Source organism: Elgaria multicarinata, chromosome 9, assembly GCF_023053635.1.
Source record: "Elgaria multicarinata webbii isolate HBS135686 ecotype San Diego chromosome 9, rElgMul1.1.pri, whole genome shotgun sequence".
Lineage (NCBI taxonomy): Eukaryota > Metazoa > Chordata > Lepidosauria > Squamata > Anguidae > Elgaria > Elgaria multicarinata.
The window spans coordinates 51,604,084-51,620,306 of record NC_086179.1 but is presented as its reverse complement, the minus strand read 5'-3'; the positions used below and the strand labels follow the sequence as shown (position 1 = coordinate 51,620,306).

Sequence of the window (16,223 nt, the reverse complement as noted above, 5' to 3'; positions counted from 1 at the left end):
ATTACATGATGAAGGAGAAAATCCACTAAGGGTGCAATCCTATGCATGTTTAGACAGACAAAATTTCTACAGTTCCCAGGATTCCCCAACCCAGAAGTACTGGTTGGAGAATGATGGGAGTTGTAGGACTTTTTTCTGTCTAAAGATTGCCTTATAGGTCCCTTCCAACTCTACTCGATGACCTTATATGCCCCTTCCAACTCTACTATTCTATGATTCTATCCATAGGATTGTACCTAAATGTACTTGTTTTGCTAATAGTGAGTTCATTGTCAGAGAATTGTGGCGGTTCCCACTTTTTAGCACCCCCAGCGGTAATTTCATGTCTCACAGTCCCTTAGATATAAGCCCATCCTGCAATTTCCAAGAGTCAAAGGTTCTTTCCTTCCCCTCCACTAATTCAAAATTCTCTTTGTGTGTTTAAAAAGAAAAGAAAAAATAACTTAAATAAGCAAATTGCGTAAAGCCTTCAAATGTTTATGGTGTTGAGGTTGATGCGCCTACATACGTCGAGTTACTTTTGAACATGTACATTTAAAAGGAATGAACTGTATCTTAACTGTAAACAATTCATATAAGTTAAGGAGGAGGAATTCCAGGTAATGACTGAGATCTAAAGAACTCCTTCAGCCAAGCCTTGTATATGTGGTATGTGAATTTTCACTTTCTTCCTCTTTTAACAGAAGACTCCCTGCTGAATCACAAACTTTATTCCGTTTTGAAAGCAATTCACCTTGTGACATGTTCAAGAAACTGAAGTCCAAAGTTTTCTTCACTGCACAGAACTAGCTGAACATTTCTTTGGGTTCTGGCAGTGTGTTTATTTCATGCCTCCAATCTTTCTGTTCTTCATACTGATTGGAAGATCCACATTATATAATTTGGGCAGTTTATTTGCAAAAGTAGCAGAGTTGTAACAGCAGATGGTGCTCTAGCATATATTACAATTGATGATCTCATATTATATTCACATAAAGTGGTTTATAATGCTTTCTGCAGTGTGTAAAATATTTGTTACAGCATTTGCATCACTGTACAGATACACCACTTTTGTTCCCCTTCTGGCTAGACTTCAGGAAGTTTGTTCTTTAGTATTCTTTCTTCAGCTATTATAAATGTACATGTCTGATTGCTGCTGCTCTTTCCATCAGGATGTAGATATGATGGATCAAAATGGAATGACTCCTTTAATGTGGGCAGCTTACAGAACACACAGGTAACTTGCTTATTCAAAACCAGAGCTATCTGAAATTCTTTGTACTTGTCAAATAAAACTATAAATTATATAATATACCTTAGAATTGGTTAATACTTTTGGTTACATTAAAATAAAAGAAACTTTATAAGAATTTTCGTGAAAGAACTAATTCAACATCACAGGGATGTCAAAACATCCACAGCAGTTTTATTGACATATATTACACATATCTGTCTTCATGCAATTAAAGTGTGTGCTGCAATCAGGTGACTATGTACTTCCCTTTCTCTGCTCATCTTCAGAGGCGGACGAAAAAGTATTTTCTAGATTCAGCCTACTTTTCCTGTTTTTTTCTTTTTAGTGATTAGTGAAAAGATGGGGCAGAAGGAATCTTAGAGTGCAATCCTGTATTTGTCTACTCAGAAGTAAGTCCCATTGAGTTCAGTGGGACTTACTCCCAGGTAAGTTGGTATAGGATTGTTGCCTTAGTATTTTCTAAATAGCCAAATATTCTGTAGGTTTATTAGTGCTTTTAGTACTGGAGAAAAGAAATACTCTTTTTCCAAGGCATCATACCTCTGGATTAATAACATAATAGTAAGTTCTTGTTTGTATGGATTTAACCTTGCTTTTATTTTCCAGTGTGGATCCCACTCGGTTGCTACTTACTTTCAATGTTTCAGTGAATCTGGGAGACAAATATCATAAGAACACAGCACTACATTGGGCGGTACTAGCAGGAAATACCACAGTGATTAGTCTTCTTCTAGAAGCTGGAGCTAATGTTGATGCCCAGAATATCAAGGTAAATGTATGTTTGTTTTAATAGAAACCTGAACATTTGATTAGTTATTTCAAATCAATGTGAGTTTCAGTATTCCTATCCACAGACTGTGAGTGGTTTTTCCTCTGCACCCTGTACATCTATGAATTCTTCCCTCAAATCCTTCGCTGCTGTTGTTCTTTCTCCCCTTAGCCCTTTACCACCTCATGCACATTCCCCTCATCTCTTCTCCATGGTCATGGTCTTACAGCTTTCTTTGCCTTTGTTCTTTGAGCTACTCTTAACTCCTGGATTGCACCATTTTAAGTTCCCTGTTTCCTGGAGCCTCTTACCACCTACCTACCTGCTTCCCCAGCATATTGGATTGTCCCTAGTCCCTAAAATTATTCAATTATAAAATCAATGTTTAAAAAATAAGGAATTGCTTCATTAAAATGATTTTCATTTAACAGTTTCTACTGCCAACATTTTTCCATTCACGTCTTAGTTTATGAAATAAAATATTCATAGATTTATGTAAAAAACAGCACCTCTAGTCTGGAACATCAGTTTTCTTCTCACTAATGGCAAGCAGCAGTTTGCCATGGTACCTTTCTACAGACATGTTTTTTCTTAGAAAGCAGCAGAGTAATAAAATAGCAGAAGAAAAAGAAACATAGGGCAGTATCCAACAGGACACTAACACTAACGTAAATTATGCTGTGCTAACAAGGGACATCTAGCATAACACCAATAGTGTTAGGTGACATGACAGGTTTCCCTGGGAATCCCTTTGCGCTAGCTATCAGTATTGGCAGTGCAGTAGAGGACCCTTACACTGACACATAGTGATTTACGTTAGCGCTAGTGTCCAACTGGATACTATCCATGATGTAAAAACATGCCTGAATAAAGTACTATATGTGTGTAATTCATTGGAGAGGTGAAGATTATTTAACAAGGTTGTTTCATCTGGGCAATTGCAGGGAGAAAAAAACTTTCTTGGTTCAGTCTTCTGATATGCTTTTTGTTTATAGAGGAAGACAGAATAAGTAAAGGTGGCCAGATAATTGATCGGAAAGCTCTGCTATCTGTAGTATTACCAAAACATTGCAGACTAATGCTTCTTAAAGTTTGAGCAGATATGTCTTGGAGGTCTCTGTGACTAATGAACTTAGTTGTAGAGAAAGCTGGGTGTCCATCTCCCTTCTTCCAGTCAATACTATAGAAGATGATGTGTGTCTTTATGCCTTGTGTTGACTCAGAGTTGAGAATCAATAGCTTTCTATTTTTGTTTGCAAACGTTGTACTTTCCTAGATTTTAAATACTCTGTTAGGTGTTGTAAGTGCATGTAGTCTTGCCCCTTTTTCCTATTTTTCTCCTTTTACCAGGATGGAGTGAGCATTGGCAGATGAAATTCATGTTTTTTATAGTCTGTACACCCTAATCTGTGCAAGAAGGCCAGGGCACGTTGGTACTACAAGCAACAGGCAGCATAGCAGGACCAATGGTTTGATAGCTAATATTGCCACCTATTAAGAACAGAGAATTCTAAGAGTATATATGGTTGTATAGCCTGTAGGATAGAACAGCCAAATTTGGCAGCCAGCCAAATCCAGGCCCATGATATAACTCATCACTGCTTTCCATCCAACTCTGTACTGTTTAAGAATGTTGTAAGAGTGGAGGATAAATCTTATGCATATTTAGACAGAAAAAAAGTCCTACAACTCCCATGCTGGCTGGGGAATGCTGGAAATTGTAGGATTTATTTCTATCTAAATATGCATAGGATTGTACCCTTACTCATCTTTTCCTGAGAACTGTTTGAGAATGCACAGACACTCCTTTCATGCTACCTATAATGATTCAGGGTATGGGGCGGAGAAGTAGGCATGCAAGAGATGGAGAGAGAAGATCACATGCAAATCTTCCTCTGACAGATGTGAAGGGATGTAGAGGAGCAAAGATGGGGTAGGGGATACAACACTTCATTTTCTTCAACTGAGAGAGTTGCTTGCAAAACCTGATGCTTATCTAGTTATTTAGCTTGTATAAAAGGAATACCCATCCTACTTGCAATAAAAATCCAAATGGTTGGCATAGAATTGGATTTATCAAGGTTTTTTAAAAATTCTGTTAATAACTGCCCATAAAAATGAAGTGCCTCTTTGGCATTTGAAGTGAGGGACATTCTATATCTTGGACCATTAGCTGTTGTTAATTGTGTGTAGGAAACACTCTTACAGAGAATTGTGACTTCAAAAACTAGGATTTTTAGTGAAGTGAGACATATTTAACAAAATATCTGAACATATTTTTTTAGTAATCCAATCCAGCATTTAATTATCAGTCGTAACAGCCATTCATGGAGACTTCCAAGTAAGTAAAAAAAAATCTGCATGAGTCCACCAGAAATATTAACCTTTTTTCTTGCTGGTCACAGGACACCTTGAAAACGTGTATGTCAAATAACTACATAGTGACCTGGTTCACATGTAACGACAACCCATCGGTTAAACAATCAATGGGTCATTGTGCATGAGCCTGCATGCTGTCTCTTACTTTTCCCCCACAACCCATGATCGACTTGTTCATAGGTTGTGGAGCGTGATGTGTGAACCTGGACAGATCACTTGTTCAGGTGCTAAACAATGCATCAATTAACATGTTTGTTATTGTGTTAATGACATCATACTCCACAGCCTACAAAAGAGCCAATTGTGGGTTGTGGGGTAAAAGTAGAAGAGGCAGGCGTGTCTCGCTTGTTAACTGATTACATGCAAAGTCTGAGTTACATAATTCCTACATGGACATCTTTGCAGATGTCCTTTAAGTGTCTTGCTACCATCTGAAATGTGGTGGAATCATATCTTTTTCCAGGCCTCATTCAGGGAACCCTCATTAGTTGACCTCTGAGTGTTCTGCTCTATGTTTTGAGTTTAGTGAAAGATTTTGCATTTCAATATTTAGCTACCTAACAGGCAGTAGCATCTCTTATGCCTGCTTTCAAGCTTTCAGGAATGTGATTACGTTGCGTAGATACAAGGAAAAGTCAGTTGAATTTAGTTTTGTCTATGCATATATTCTGGGTACCTTAGCCAGTGTATAGCAGAAGTATGTAATAGTCAAGTGACTAGTAGGGTTCTCTGGTATGCCTTTTTGTAAGTCATCCCCATTTTCTCATCAGTATCTTTTTTAGCTTTTAGTCTGTTCTAAGGGCTTAGGACAGTTAATGTACTTTCTCTTCCTTTTCCCTTTTTGAATGACAAACAATGTTTGGTGTTTCTGACAGGAGGAATCTTCTGCACAAGATAGCAACAGGGTATCAGATTGTATTCAGTGTGATCTGGTTTATCTTTTGAGACAAGTAATCACATTTTTGCAAATTTTGTGGAAGTGTTACTTTATTTTTGGCCATGAAACAGCTGAACACTAAAATTGTATGCATAAAGTTACTGTCATTCTTTAGCCTTTTAAGGGGATTTTTTCCTTGATTCTTGAAAGGAGTGATATAATACATTCAGTTTCTAAGAATCATATGCTTTTACTGGAATCTTTCCTGTAGTATTCTTCTAAAAATTAAGAGTTCATTCTGAAAAATGAAAGGTCTAATTCTTTGAATAGATGGCAAGTTCACTTTAGTAATCTTGATTTTGGATAGGCAGTATTGTGCCTTTGTTAGAAACTGGAGCACTGAAATGAACAGAAGCAGTCTACTTTTTTAAAAAAAAGTAACGCAAATATAGAAGTACTTTTTACCTTGGCTAAAGAAAAAGATGATGACGATAATCATCATCCTCATCATCAGTATACAGAAAGGGATATATTACAGGGATAGCATTAGAGATTGCTATGTAATAAGTAAATATATGCAAGAATATACTTAGGTAGGTTATGATAACAGAGGTAGACTGTAATCGATGTTCCTGTATTACAGTTAATCCATAACTTGTTCTTCAAGAATAATCCTCATGATCTTGTATATGGGTGGCCAGGGTACCCTGGCCATTTATGTGTTACTGCAGGCCCAGTTTAGATATAACAACAAACCATGGCTTTTTCTCTTTTTTTTTCATGCACAAGCTGGTTCAGATTGTGGTTTGATACTGTTGGCTCCACCATTTGCTCAGTTGCCATGCAGCAACAAACTAACCAGCAGTAGAAATTTTAAATATCCTCCCTTTGTGGACAAAGTATGTGAGCTCAAGGCATATACTGGATTGTGCATTAGACAACCACCACCATCTGGTGTGTTATGTCTGAACTGGGCCTGTATGTGACATCCTTGAGGAACTGCAAGTTACTTTTTTCTTATTCCCCCCCCCCACTTTTCTCTTGAGGTTGTTTTGAACAAAATATTGTATTCCTTATTAAAGAAGATAAGTTCTGAGGGGTAACATAAGCTAATTATAGCTGTCATGTTATTGTTTGAAATATTTTTGCTGATTTGTATTGAATACAGGGAGTAATTTCCTGTGAAATGTAGAGAGAGTAATTTTCAGTTAGAATGCATCTAGAATTATAGCAAGTGCTTCCAAGGAAAGAACAGAAACTAGAAACATGACATTTTCTATCTCAATTAGAAAAATGTTTATGGAAAATTAAATCTGTCTTTCTGTATTAGTCCCAGGGCAGTATCCTGTACTGCCCCTGCACTAGCAGAAGGGATCACTAGCACAACAGGAACTAGTGGTTTCTGAAAAAAAGCAGACATGAGTGGCAATTCTCATTTCTGGAAAGGGGCCAATCAACAGAACACTCAGAAAGGCCTAATCTGTAGTTTCAAGGCCACCAAATACTTCATTTTCTAAATATACCATCAGTTAAGCAGCAAGCTACAAGGCCTATTAAAGAATTTGAAAACTGCCTAGATAATTATATCCCGGGCTCTAAAGGAATTGTCTTACAACTTTATAATACCTTCTCGATATTGCTAATTATAACATGAGAGGTTTAACGATAACCTGGGAGCAAGATCTAGGATATGAAATAAATGACAAAAGCTGGCAAAAAAAATTGGTCTGTCCATTCATTGAAATCAAACTCAGCACGTACTGGAGAAAGTTCAGTTAAGGTGATTTACGGATGGTACTTCACTCAAGTGAAACTTGCAAGAATAACTAAAAGTAAGTCTCCACTATGCTGGAGGCTGTGTGGAGCCATTGGTACATATCTCCATTACTGGTGGACTTGCCCATTTGCTCAACTCTTTTGGGTTAAGATTGAAAATGAAATCAACAAAAATGCCAATCAATCAATTAGTCTCGATCCAGGTCTTGTACTTAATTTATACAACAAATTCAATATCAACTATTTGCAAAAAGCCCTAATCTCATTCTTTCTGCTGGCTGCTAGACAAGTTTCTGGCAAAAACTGGAAGGGTGTCAGGCTCGCTGATTTGAATAATTGGTGTGGGAGTATGGAACTTGGCATTACTGGAAAAACTGACTCAGCAAGTTAGAGAGATCAATCAGATATTTGACCATCTGAATGTACAAGGTCACCATTCATTAATTTTATCGATCAAGAAGGTGATGGATTTTGGTCTGCCAAAAAAGAAAAAGAAAAGAGGAAGAAGGGAACTCCACTGACCTGCCCCATTCTGGAAATGAGCATTGCTGCTTATTTCCATGCTTATTTTAGAAACTGCTATATCCTGTTGTGCTAGCAGTCTTTTACGCTAGTGCAACACAAGTAGTGCAGCGGCAGTGTAGGATACAAGCCCAGTGTGATATAGTAGTTATTGTGGCCCACTAGGGCTAGAGAGATCCAGGTTTGAATCCCACCTAATCATAAAGTAAGCTGAGTGGGTTTTTCTCTGCGTGGGTTACCCTCTGCCTACCCTGCTTTACATGATTGTTGTGAGTACGAAAGTAGCTGCCCAGAGTTCCTTTTTGTCAGTGCAAGGCAATGTTTTTAACCTGTTGGTTGTTTTATTATGGTTTTAATTTTTGTGAGCCTCCCAGAGAGCTTCAGCTATTGGGCGGTATAAAAAAGTAATACATAAATAAATACTAGAGAAACTTACAGTACACTGTGGAAAATCATACTAGAGAAACTTTGTTATCTTTAGAAATATTTTTGTAAGCCGCCTTGAGAGCCTTTTTGGCTAAAGGGAGGGATAAAAGTATTATAATAATAATAATAATAATAATAATAATAATAATAATAATTTACACTGTATTTGTGGCAAATCATTTTATATGTATTATTCTGCTTTTAAGATTTTGATTGCCACATAGTAATAAGCTAGCATTGAAATCTGGCTTTGATACAGCTTTTAAAAACATCTTTATCAGTTAACCATGGCTTCATGTTAAAAGAAGCCTTAAAGTAGTTAGTTGGTGATTGGTACTGTGTTGTCGTTTGATCTGAAAAAGACTTGAATGTCATATTTACTCTAGAGCAGAAGAAACAGTTGGACCAGCAGTAGTATTTACAGTGGTCATTGTTTCTCTAGAGTGGGTGATTGTCCAGAGGAAATTTTAAAATTACTATAAAAGGGTAAGAAAATTAGTTGTGTTTCATTTCAGAAGCTATACAAGCCCAGGAACCTAGTGGATGTTACTGATTATCAGAACTTTATTTAGCTACTTCTGAGCTCATTCCTTTTGCTTCCGCTAGGGCAAGCCTTGTACAGTTCGTTGATTTCCTTGAACATCTTTTACCACATCTCTTGATCTTATGGTGTGTAGTGGGTTAAGCTTTCTCAATACACATTGGAAGTGGAAGGAAATTCCACTTGAGGACCAGAAAATATTGTTGCCTGGTTTCTACTGCTATTGGCAAGTTGCTGGCTAAGATTTCCAAGTCACACGTGGGCTTTTGGTGCACAAGTCCTATCAATAGAAATTAAATGCCTAACACTGATTGGGTATTTAATCTCTACTGATGCTGGAATTTAAATGTGTAATCCTTGCAATTTGTGCTCTGTCTCTCAAAGGCTCTTTGCCTTTCCTGGGTAACTTTTCAGTTTCTGGTACCTGTCTCATTTTTTTTTAGGAGGGGGCCGAACGATGGAGGATTCAGCCATTTTTCAAGCCTCCATGAATGCTTTGTTTAGGAGGGGAATTACCTTCAGTAGAAGAGAGGAGGAGTGCAAAACTGGAGCTGGAGGTACCTTCAGTTGGTTGTCTTTTGCCTCCTCTGTACTACAAGAACCTTTCTTTCTTGAGGTGTTAACTAGCTGTACATTTCTGTCAGTTGGAAATCCCCGTTGATAGGTTTGGGATACACCAACCCCATATTGCAAGGTCATTTTAAGTTTTTGGAAGTTGGAAGGGTTTTTGCATTTTATCATGAGAGATTAAAGAGATTACTTTGCCGATGCCAGAATCCCATATAAGTTTGTGTTCTTTAATAAGGTTATTTCATGCAAAGTGGGAGGAGTCTGCAGATAACAGTGAGCACAATTTATTACCAGTATACTCCCTGAGAGAGAAGAGTGAAGAATGATTTTCCATCATAGCTGTAGATTATATTTCATCGTAGGACCCTTTTTGTTGTTGTTGTTGTTCATCCTTCAGTATTGGAGAATTTAACAAAGAACTAGTCAAAACTAGTAGTCTTGGCTACAAAAAATATCTCTAAACACAGGGCTAAATATAACAAGCTGCCAACCAGGTGCCAGCAATCGATATAGTATCTGTTCATTTGCATTTTTAAGGATTTTTGTAGCTATGTTATAGAGTACAATTGAATTGTGAGAAACATTTCTTTTAGCTTACATTTTATACTGTTAACAGCAACTCTTAATGTATCTTTCAGATACGCAAATGCAGATGTTCAATTTATACACACATTAGAGGATTGGGATTACACTATCCTATCCTGCCCTGTCCTCATCTGACATTCAATTTTTGAATTTAATGTTTGTTTAGGGTCCTACATGCGTAGGATAGTATCCAAAGTTGCCCTGGCATTAGCACTGATAACATTGTGCTAGCGTAAACTAATGGCTGGACAACATAACTAGCACAATGGGGGGAAAGAGTGACTTACAGTGGTGAGGGCAAAAAGGGGGCAATTTTTCTTCAAAGGAATTTGCGTGCCTTGTTATAAAAAAGTATCTATCGCCTTTTACTGCCTTGCTGATGAATTTCAGTAGCAAGTTGCTGCTTTTCCCCATTGCGTTAGCTACATTGCACAAGTGTTGGTTTACGCTAGTGCAATGCCATTAGTATTAGCGTAGGGACGACATTAGATACTACCTAGAAATGTGTGATCCATGTACCATACAATCAAAGTTACATAACATGTTATAATCTAGGTATGTAGGACACTACCAATGTAAGCATAAATTTAAATGCCAACATCTGGAAGGAGTGGTATTGGCCAGTACAATCTTTAGTTTTCACCACATGTAAGGGTATAGAAATATGTCTAATGACACCTGTACTTGTAATCCACCACGTGTTCATATCAACCATCTCCGCAGGGCATTGATAACTGCTCAACAAACATGTCTGTTGGGAGTAATTCAATGAATAAATATTAATTGCCTTCTTTTTGCCTTGTCTCCACTGCTTGTTAATATATGAGAGAGAACCTCTTGTTCCAGACTAGTGAGCTAAGCATGTTGGTCTTTTAAACTCCAATGAACTGTTCCATGTAATCCCTAAAGTAAACTAAAATCAATGAAATCATAGTGAGGCAAGCGAACTTGTTTCAGGAAGACCCAGAAATAGCCAACTCCATATCACTCATCTAATCAAAACAAGAAAAGATCAGAAGAAAGTAATTTTCTCTGCAGCATAAAGTAAATTTGCCAACGAAAATAATGTAGCGTATTTTTAAAAAACTAAATAATTAAAATGTTTGAAGTTAGTGTTTATTTTTAAAAGTGAAATTGTTCTGCATCTGTTTTCCATTTTTTATTTACACAAAGCTTCTTAATTTTTTTATTTTCTTAATAGGGTGAATCACCACTTGATTTAGCAAAACAAAGAAAAAATGTTTGGATGATAAACCATCTACAGGAGGCAAGGCAGGCAAAAGGATATGACAATCCATCATTTCTCAGAAAGCTCAGGGCTGATAAGGTGAGAAGAACCTTTAAATGATAAATCATGTAACGTGTTTCCGTCTTTTGATAAATGGTCACCCTATTTAGATATTTGTCCCTTGGGATTATAGCAGGAAGTTTTGGGAGCCTTGGGCTCCCCCACCCTTGCTCCATTCCCCTTCTTGCTCTTACTCCAGGGTCCGGACCTTGTAGGGATAAGTGATGGACCAAACCTATATTGCATTTAACTGAACATAGGATCTCCCCAAGTCTGCAAGTTTAAACTTTCTTTAAACAGGTTGAACACGCTATGAAGTATGGATGTTAACATTATGTACTTTTTAACTAGTTCAGAAAAAAAACCCTTAATATTTGTTTTTTTTATGTAGGAATTTCGTCAGAAGGTGATGCTAGGAACACCTTTCCTAGTTATTTGGCTGGTTGGGTTTATAGCAGACCTTGATATTGATTCTTGGCTCATTAAAGGACTAATGTATGGTGGTGTTTGGGCTATGGTTCAGTTTCTATCCAAGTAAGTATTGAATTAAAGAATTCTTTTGTAAAAAAATAAAGATAATTTAGTTAATACATAAAATATTTTCAGATGTATAAAAGCACCATTCTTGAAAGGAATGGTTTCCCTCATTTTAGCCTTTCACTAAATTATTATTCAGGACAGATAGAAAAGCATGGCAATGTAGGTGCATTATACAGTGAAATATGTTTTGATACCCTTAAATTCTGACCACTGGATAGGTTATTGGCTGCATTGTAATTACCAGTTCAGTCAGTTTGTGAATCATTCTTTAGTTGTGTTGTATGAGAATGAAAAGGTGCATTAACCGAACTGCAATGTTTCCACTTTTACAATTCTGATATGGCTTTCCAGTTTTGGGAAAGAAATAGTAAAATCCATTTATAAAATGATTATCACTTTTTCTATAGAAATGAAAAATATCCTGTGCTTCTACTTCCATAATGTGATGGTTTGTAATAAAAATAATTTCTTTTAAGAGAGTATTTTTGAAAGGGATATCTTCATTGTAAACAAACAAAGAAAAAAGAAAGCTTATACATATCCCTTTAATTTTACTGGCAAAAAGAAATCCATTCATAGCAAGAATTACATTGCCTAAGGAAAGGTTGTAGGGAGGGTTATCTTAAATTTGTTTCTTGTCAATTTAAGAAATACAGCACTTGTCTGATAAATATTTTAAATGTTGGAATCTCTTGTGTAAAAATAAGAGATTAGATTACAGCATCTCATATTCTTGGTTTGGCTTTTGCTTCAAATTCAGTTAAAATAACTATCATCTTGAGTTGTGCTGAGTGTGCAGTATAGCCTTACTTTTAACTGCTGTCAAAATGTGGCTCTAGAATAAACATTACTCCATGGTTGTAGATTTCTGTAATACCATTAGCATGCATACTTTTTTTTTTACTGTAATGTAATCCAACTGGAAGTATTAAGCATTGGGAAATTTACACGGCCAGCCTGAAACAATGAAGCCTGACATGTTACTAGACTGGCAGCACTTTTAATCTTTCCTGCTGGAACTTCTGCAGTGTTGCTGCCTTATCTTCAAAGGCTGGTTCATATAACCATTTTGAGATGTAGTAAGATTATTCACGACTACGTCTTGGAGGAAAAATCAGTATCTTTGTTTGCCTATGGGTTCACTTTCACAAGACCATTTTACCATGTGAAAATTGAGGGGGAAAGCCATTTCATGAACATGTCCCACCTCAGCAATGTCAGGTGGGACAATATGACATTAAATTTCTGTGTCCCTATCTGTTTAAGGTAGGTGAACTCTCCTCTTCTTGATTCAGAATTGGCTGGGTATTTATGAACTGTCTTGGACAAATTAAATGTTTGTTTCCAAATGTTCCCATATGGCTCTTAATGTTGATGCATTTGTACTGATGGTGCTGGGTATATGCACGTTATTGTATTGTTCCCAGAATGTTGTACTGAGGAACAGCCATGGTGGAGACAAGCTTTGAAATTCAATCCTCCCCTGCCCGCCTTGCCAAAAGAACACACCCAAGAGTAAGAAAGGTTTTAGCCCTGGATAGGGACTGCAACCACATAAAATGCTTGCAAGAAACAGTAGAGAGAATTCACCCAAATAGAGAAGATACATACCAAACAAAAGGGTGCTTGTTCAGGTGGTCACATAATTTGTAGCAATCAGTGAGAATTTCATTGAGAATAAGAACTTTTAACATTGACTTTTAAAAGTTAACATTAAAGATTTTTTGTGCATATGCCTTTAAAGCAGCCTGAATGCTGACCATGCATGTGTAGAATTTGTTTTACACTCTAAACTGGAGAATATTTGGTGGAAATGATGTTCAACACATACTTAATCTCAGTATTTCAAACTGAGTAAATGCATGATCTGAATCAGGTAATTTTGAATTCCAGCAATGTTCTACATAAGACTAAAAAAAGTGCTTGCTTTACTGAGTCATGAAAGACCTTTTCCAGCAAGATTATTATTATTATTATTATTATTATTATTATTATTATTATTTATTTATTTATATAGCACCATCAATGTACATGGTGCTGTACAGAGTAAAACTGAACTGAATAGTAGAGGTTTTTTTTTACATATGCGAGGACACCATGTTTGAACATCCATGTGAAAATGTTTTTGTATTGTTCCACAGATCATTCTTTGATCACTCCATGCATAGTGCACTGCCTCTTGGAATCTACCTAGCAACAAAATTCTGGATGTATGTGACATGGTTTTTCTGGTTCTGGAATGATATCCTTTATGTTTTCAGTAATTTGCTATGAGCAGGGAGAACAGTGGTCTTACAGATGAATCCTAAAGTGGTAAGGTGAGGGAGATTTCATGGAGATTGCATAGCCCTTATGTACTCAACCTGTCCCCTTAAGCACTGGCAGCCAGAGCAGAATGTTGGGGCCCTCAGTCCTTTAAAAATATTACCTTCCATTGACACTAATAGGAGGGAAAATAAGTATGCCAGCCTCCAGAACTAGTGTACTTCTTTTGGCCTTTCTGGGGCATGTCAGAAACAAGGAGCTTTGGATTAGACCGATTTAAGGCCTCCCCAAGTCCTGCCTGTTCTTCATACTCACTCTTTCTGCTTTTTCAGTTTATTGTCTGATTTATTCTCTGTCTGTCTTATTTTACTGATTGCTTTGGGAGCCTTTTTTGTCTGAGTAGAAGAAACAAAATACTTTAAATTGATCATATCAATAACAAAATCATTCCCCTTACACAGTTTGTGTTCATGAACTACCTATGACATTATAGCAGATCATAAGTTCATACCACGTTGGCCATGTGGATGCCTCTGACCCGCTCTCAAAATACTAGAACCCAGAGCCATCCCATGAAGCTGATAGGTGATAGATTCGGGATAGCTAAAAGGAAGTACTTCTTCACACAGTGCATAGTTAAACTATGGAATTCACTACCACAAGATGTAGTGATGCCCACCAATTTGGATGGTTTTTAAAGGAGGTTGGATAAATTCGTAGAGGAGAAGGCTATCAGTGGCTACTAGTCCTGATGGCTATTTGCTACCTCCAGGAACAGAGGCAGTAAGCCTATTGTTGGGAAACATAGGAGAGAGGGTGCTGTTGCACCCATGTCCTGCTCGGGAGTTCCTGATCAACAGCTGGTTGATCACTGTGTAAACAGAGTGCTGAAGTAAGTGGACTGTTGGTCTGGTCCAGCTTGGCTGTTCTTCTGATGCTGCCAAAACCAGGCTTCCCTAAATCCCACAGGTCAGTTTTCCATAAGTAATTAATGTAGCCAGCCTTGATTAGTTCTTCCAGCCATTCAAGTTCCGCTGTCGATTAACTTGTCTGCAACTTGATAAAAACATGACATCTCCTCTGTTCTTTATAGAATCAAGTAGAAAATTTGTGGTCAGGATAAGAATTTATTCCCCCATTATTTTCAGTCTTATTCATAGGACACTTACCTTCAGCAGAGAACAATAGCCTTTTTATTCCCTGTAAGATGAATAATGTGATATCTGACGAATTGACTCCCTATGACTGCCTTCATAAAGCTGCTTCTGGACACATATTTTGATCAAAAATGAAAGGGTTTCGAGAAAGGTTAATTCAAATAACTAGACATTTAAATTGTCAGTGGAATTATGATGAAAAATATTAATTTGAATTTACTCACTGTATTTGATTTGAGATATCTAAGGTCTGTTAGTTGCTGCTGTGCTTATTGTTGTCAGTGCTTTGCAATTCTCAGTGGTATTCTCCATAGTAGGAATAGATTACACGATTAATAATTTCTAATGTACTCCGTTCAAGGGACAGATTTTAATAGAATATTCTATTTGTGTCAGAAGAACATAGGTAATAGCTTGTATAAAAATACATTAATCTGTTTTTGATGCAGATATAATGTTTCCAGTCTGAAAACTCTGGTTAGGATGTTGGAAACCTGCTGAAGACTCATGTGCTCTCTTCTTCCGTCTCCTCTGCGGATTCCTCTCTTCTGTAGTTTACTTTAACTGTAGTGGAACATTCTATTTGCATCTGTGATAACCATGCTCAAGCTTTAGTTTGCTTTCTAAACTAGAGCAGGATCTGAAGTCAGTTTGCAAAATAGGAAACCTGGTTAGCACATGCTTACTTACAGTTAAACATGGACTGCATTTTATTTATTTATTTAAAACATTTATTGGCCGCCTTTCAGGTCAGAAGCTCTCAAAATTCTGCCCCCCAAGAGATAATTATGGTGTTCATTTTTCTCTGTACAGTCCCTTATAAGGTTAAACGTATTTTCTTTTGTGATTTAACTGGAATTTCAAGCTATTGGAAACATTAACATTTTTTATATAAAAAAGTGAGTGATTAGACATTTAATGTTTATAGAATATTCAAACGGGATACTAAGGTTGCAATTCTAAATTCATTACTAAGATGTAAGCTCCATTGAATGTAATGATTAAGTTCAGGAAAGGAATGCTAATTTGTACGTGTCATATTTAAATTCTTTAACATTCAGTACATCTAAATTTTCTGTTCATCCACCTACCATTTCTTGCGAATAGTGTTGCACTTTTTTACAATTTTGGGAAATCCTGGAAATCGGACCCAGGAATAATTAAAGCCACCGAAGAACAAAAGAAAAAGGTAAAACAACAACTACGTCTTAATGAATGATGATGTTCAACTTTTCAATATACATCCCCAAAAATTGACTAGTAAAAGTACTCCCCATTAATGTCCACCCAAATA

At 36.8% G+C, this 16,223-nt stretch overlaps 2 protein-coding genes across 3 annotated transcripts in view; one reads left to right on the top strand and one right to left on the bottom strand.

The window, feature by feature from the left end:
- The window catches only part of OSBPL8 (oxysterol binding protein like 8), a 324,479-nt gene that overhangs the window by 160,712 nt on the left and 147,544 nt on the right, over positions 1-16,223 (bottom strand). The gene's annotated exons all lie outside the window — the stretch shown is intronic.
- The window catches only part of ZDHHC17 (zinc finger DHHC-type palmitoyltransferase 17), a 52,535-nt gene that overhangs the window by 22,675 nt on the left and 13,637 nt on the right, over positions 1-16,223 (top strand). For both annotated transcript variants that reach the window (XM_063133849.1, XM_063133848.1), the window contains exons 6-11: positions 1,152-1,216; positions 1,841-2,003; positions 10,881-11,006; positions 11,359-11,501; positions 13,649-13,751; positions 15,996-16,118. In XM_063133849.1, the coding sequence (XP_062989919.1) occupies positions 1,152-1,216; positions 1,841-2,003; positions 10,881-11,006; positions 11,359-11,501; positions 13,649-13,751; positions 15,996-16,118 (723 nt within the window). The remainder of the gene's footprint in view (positions 1-1,151; positions 1,217-1,840; positions 2,004-10,880; positions 11,007-11,358; positions 11,502-13,648; positions 13,752-15,995; positions 16,119-16,223) is intronic.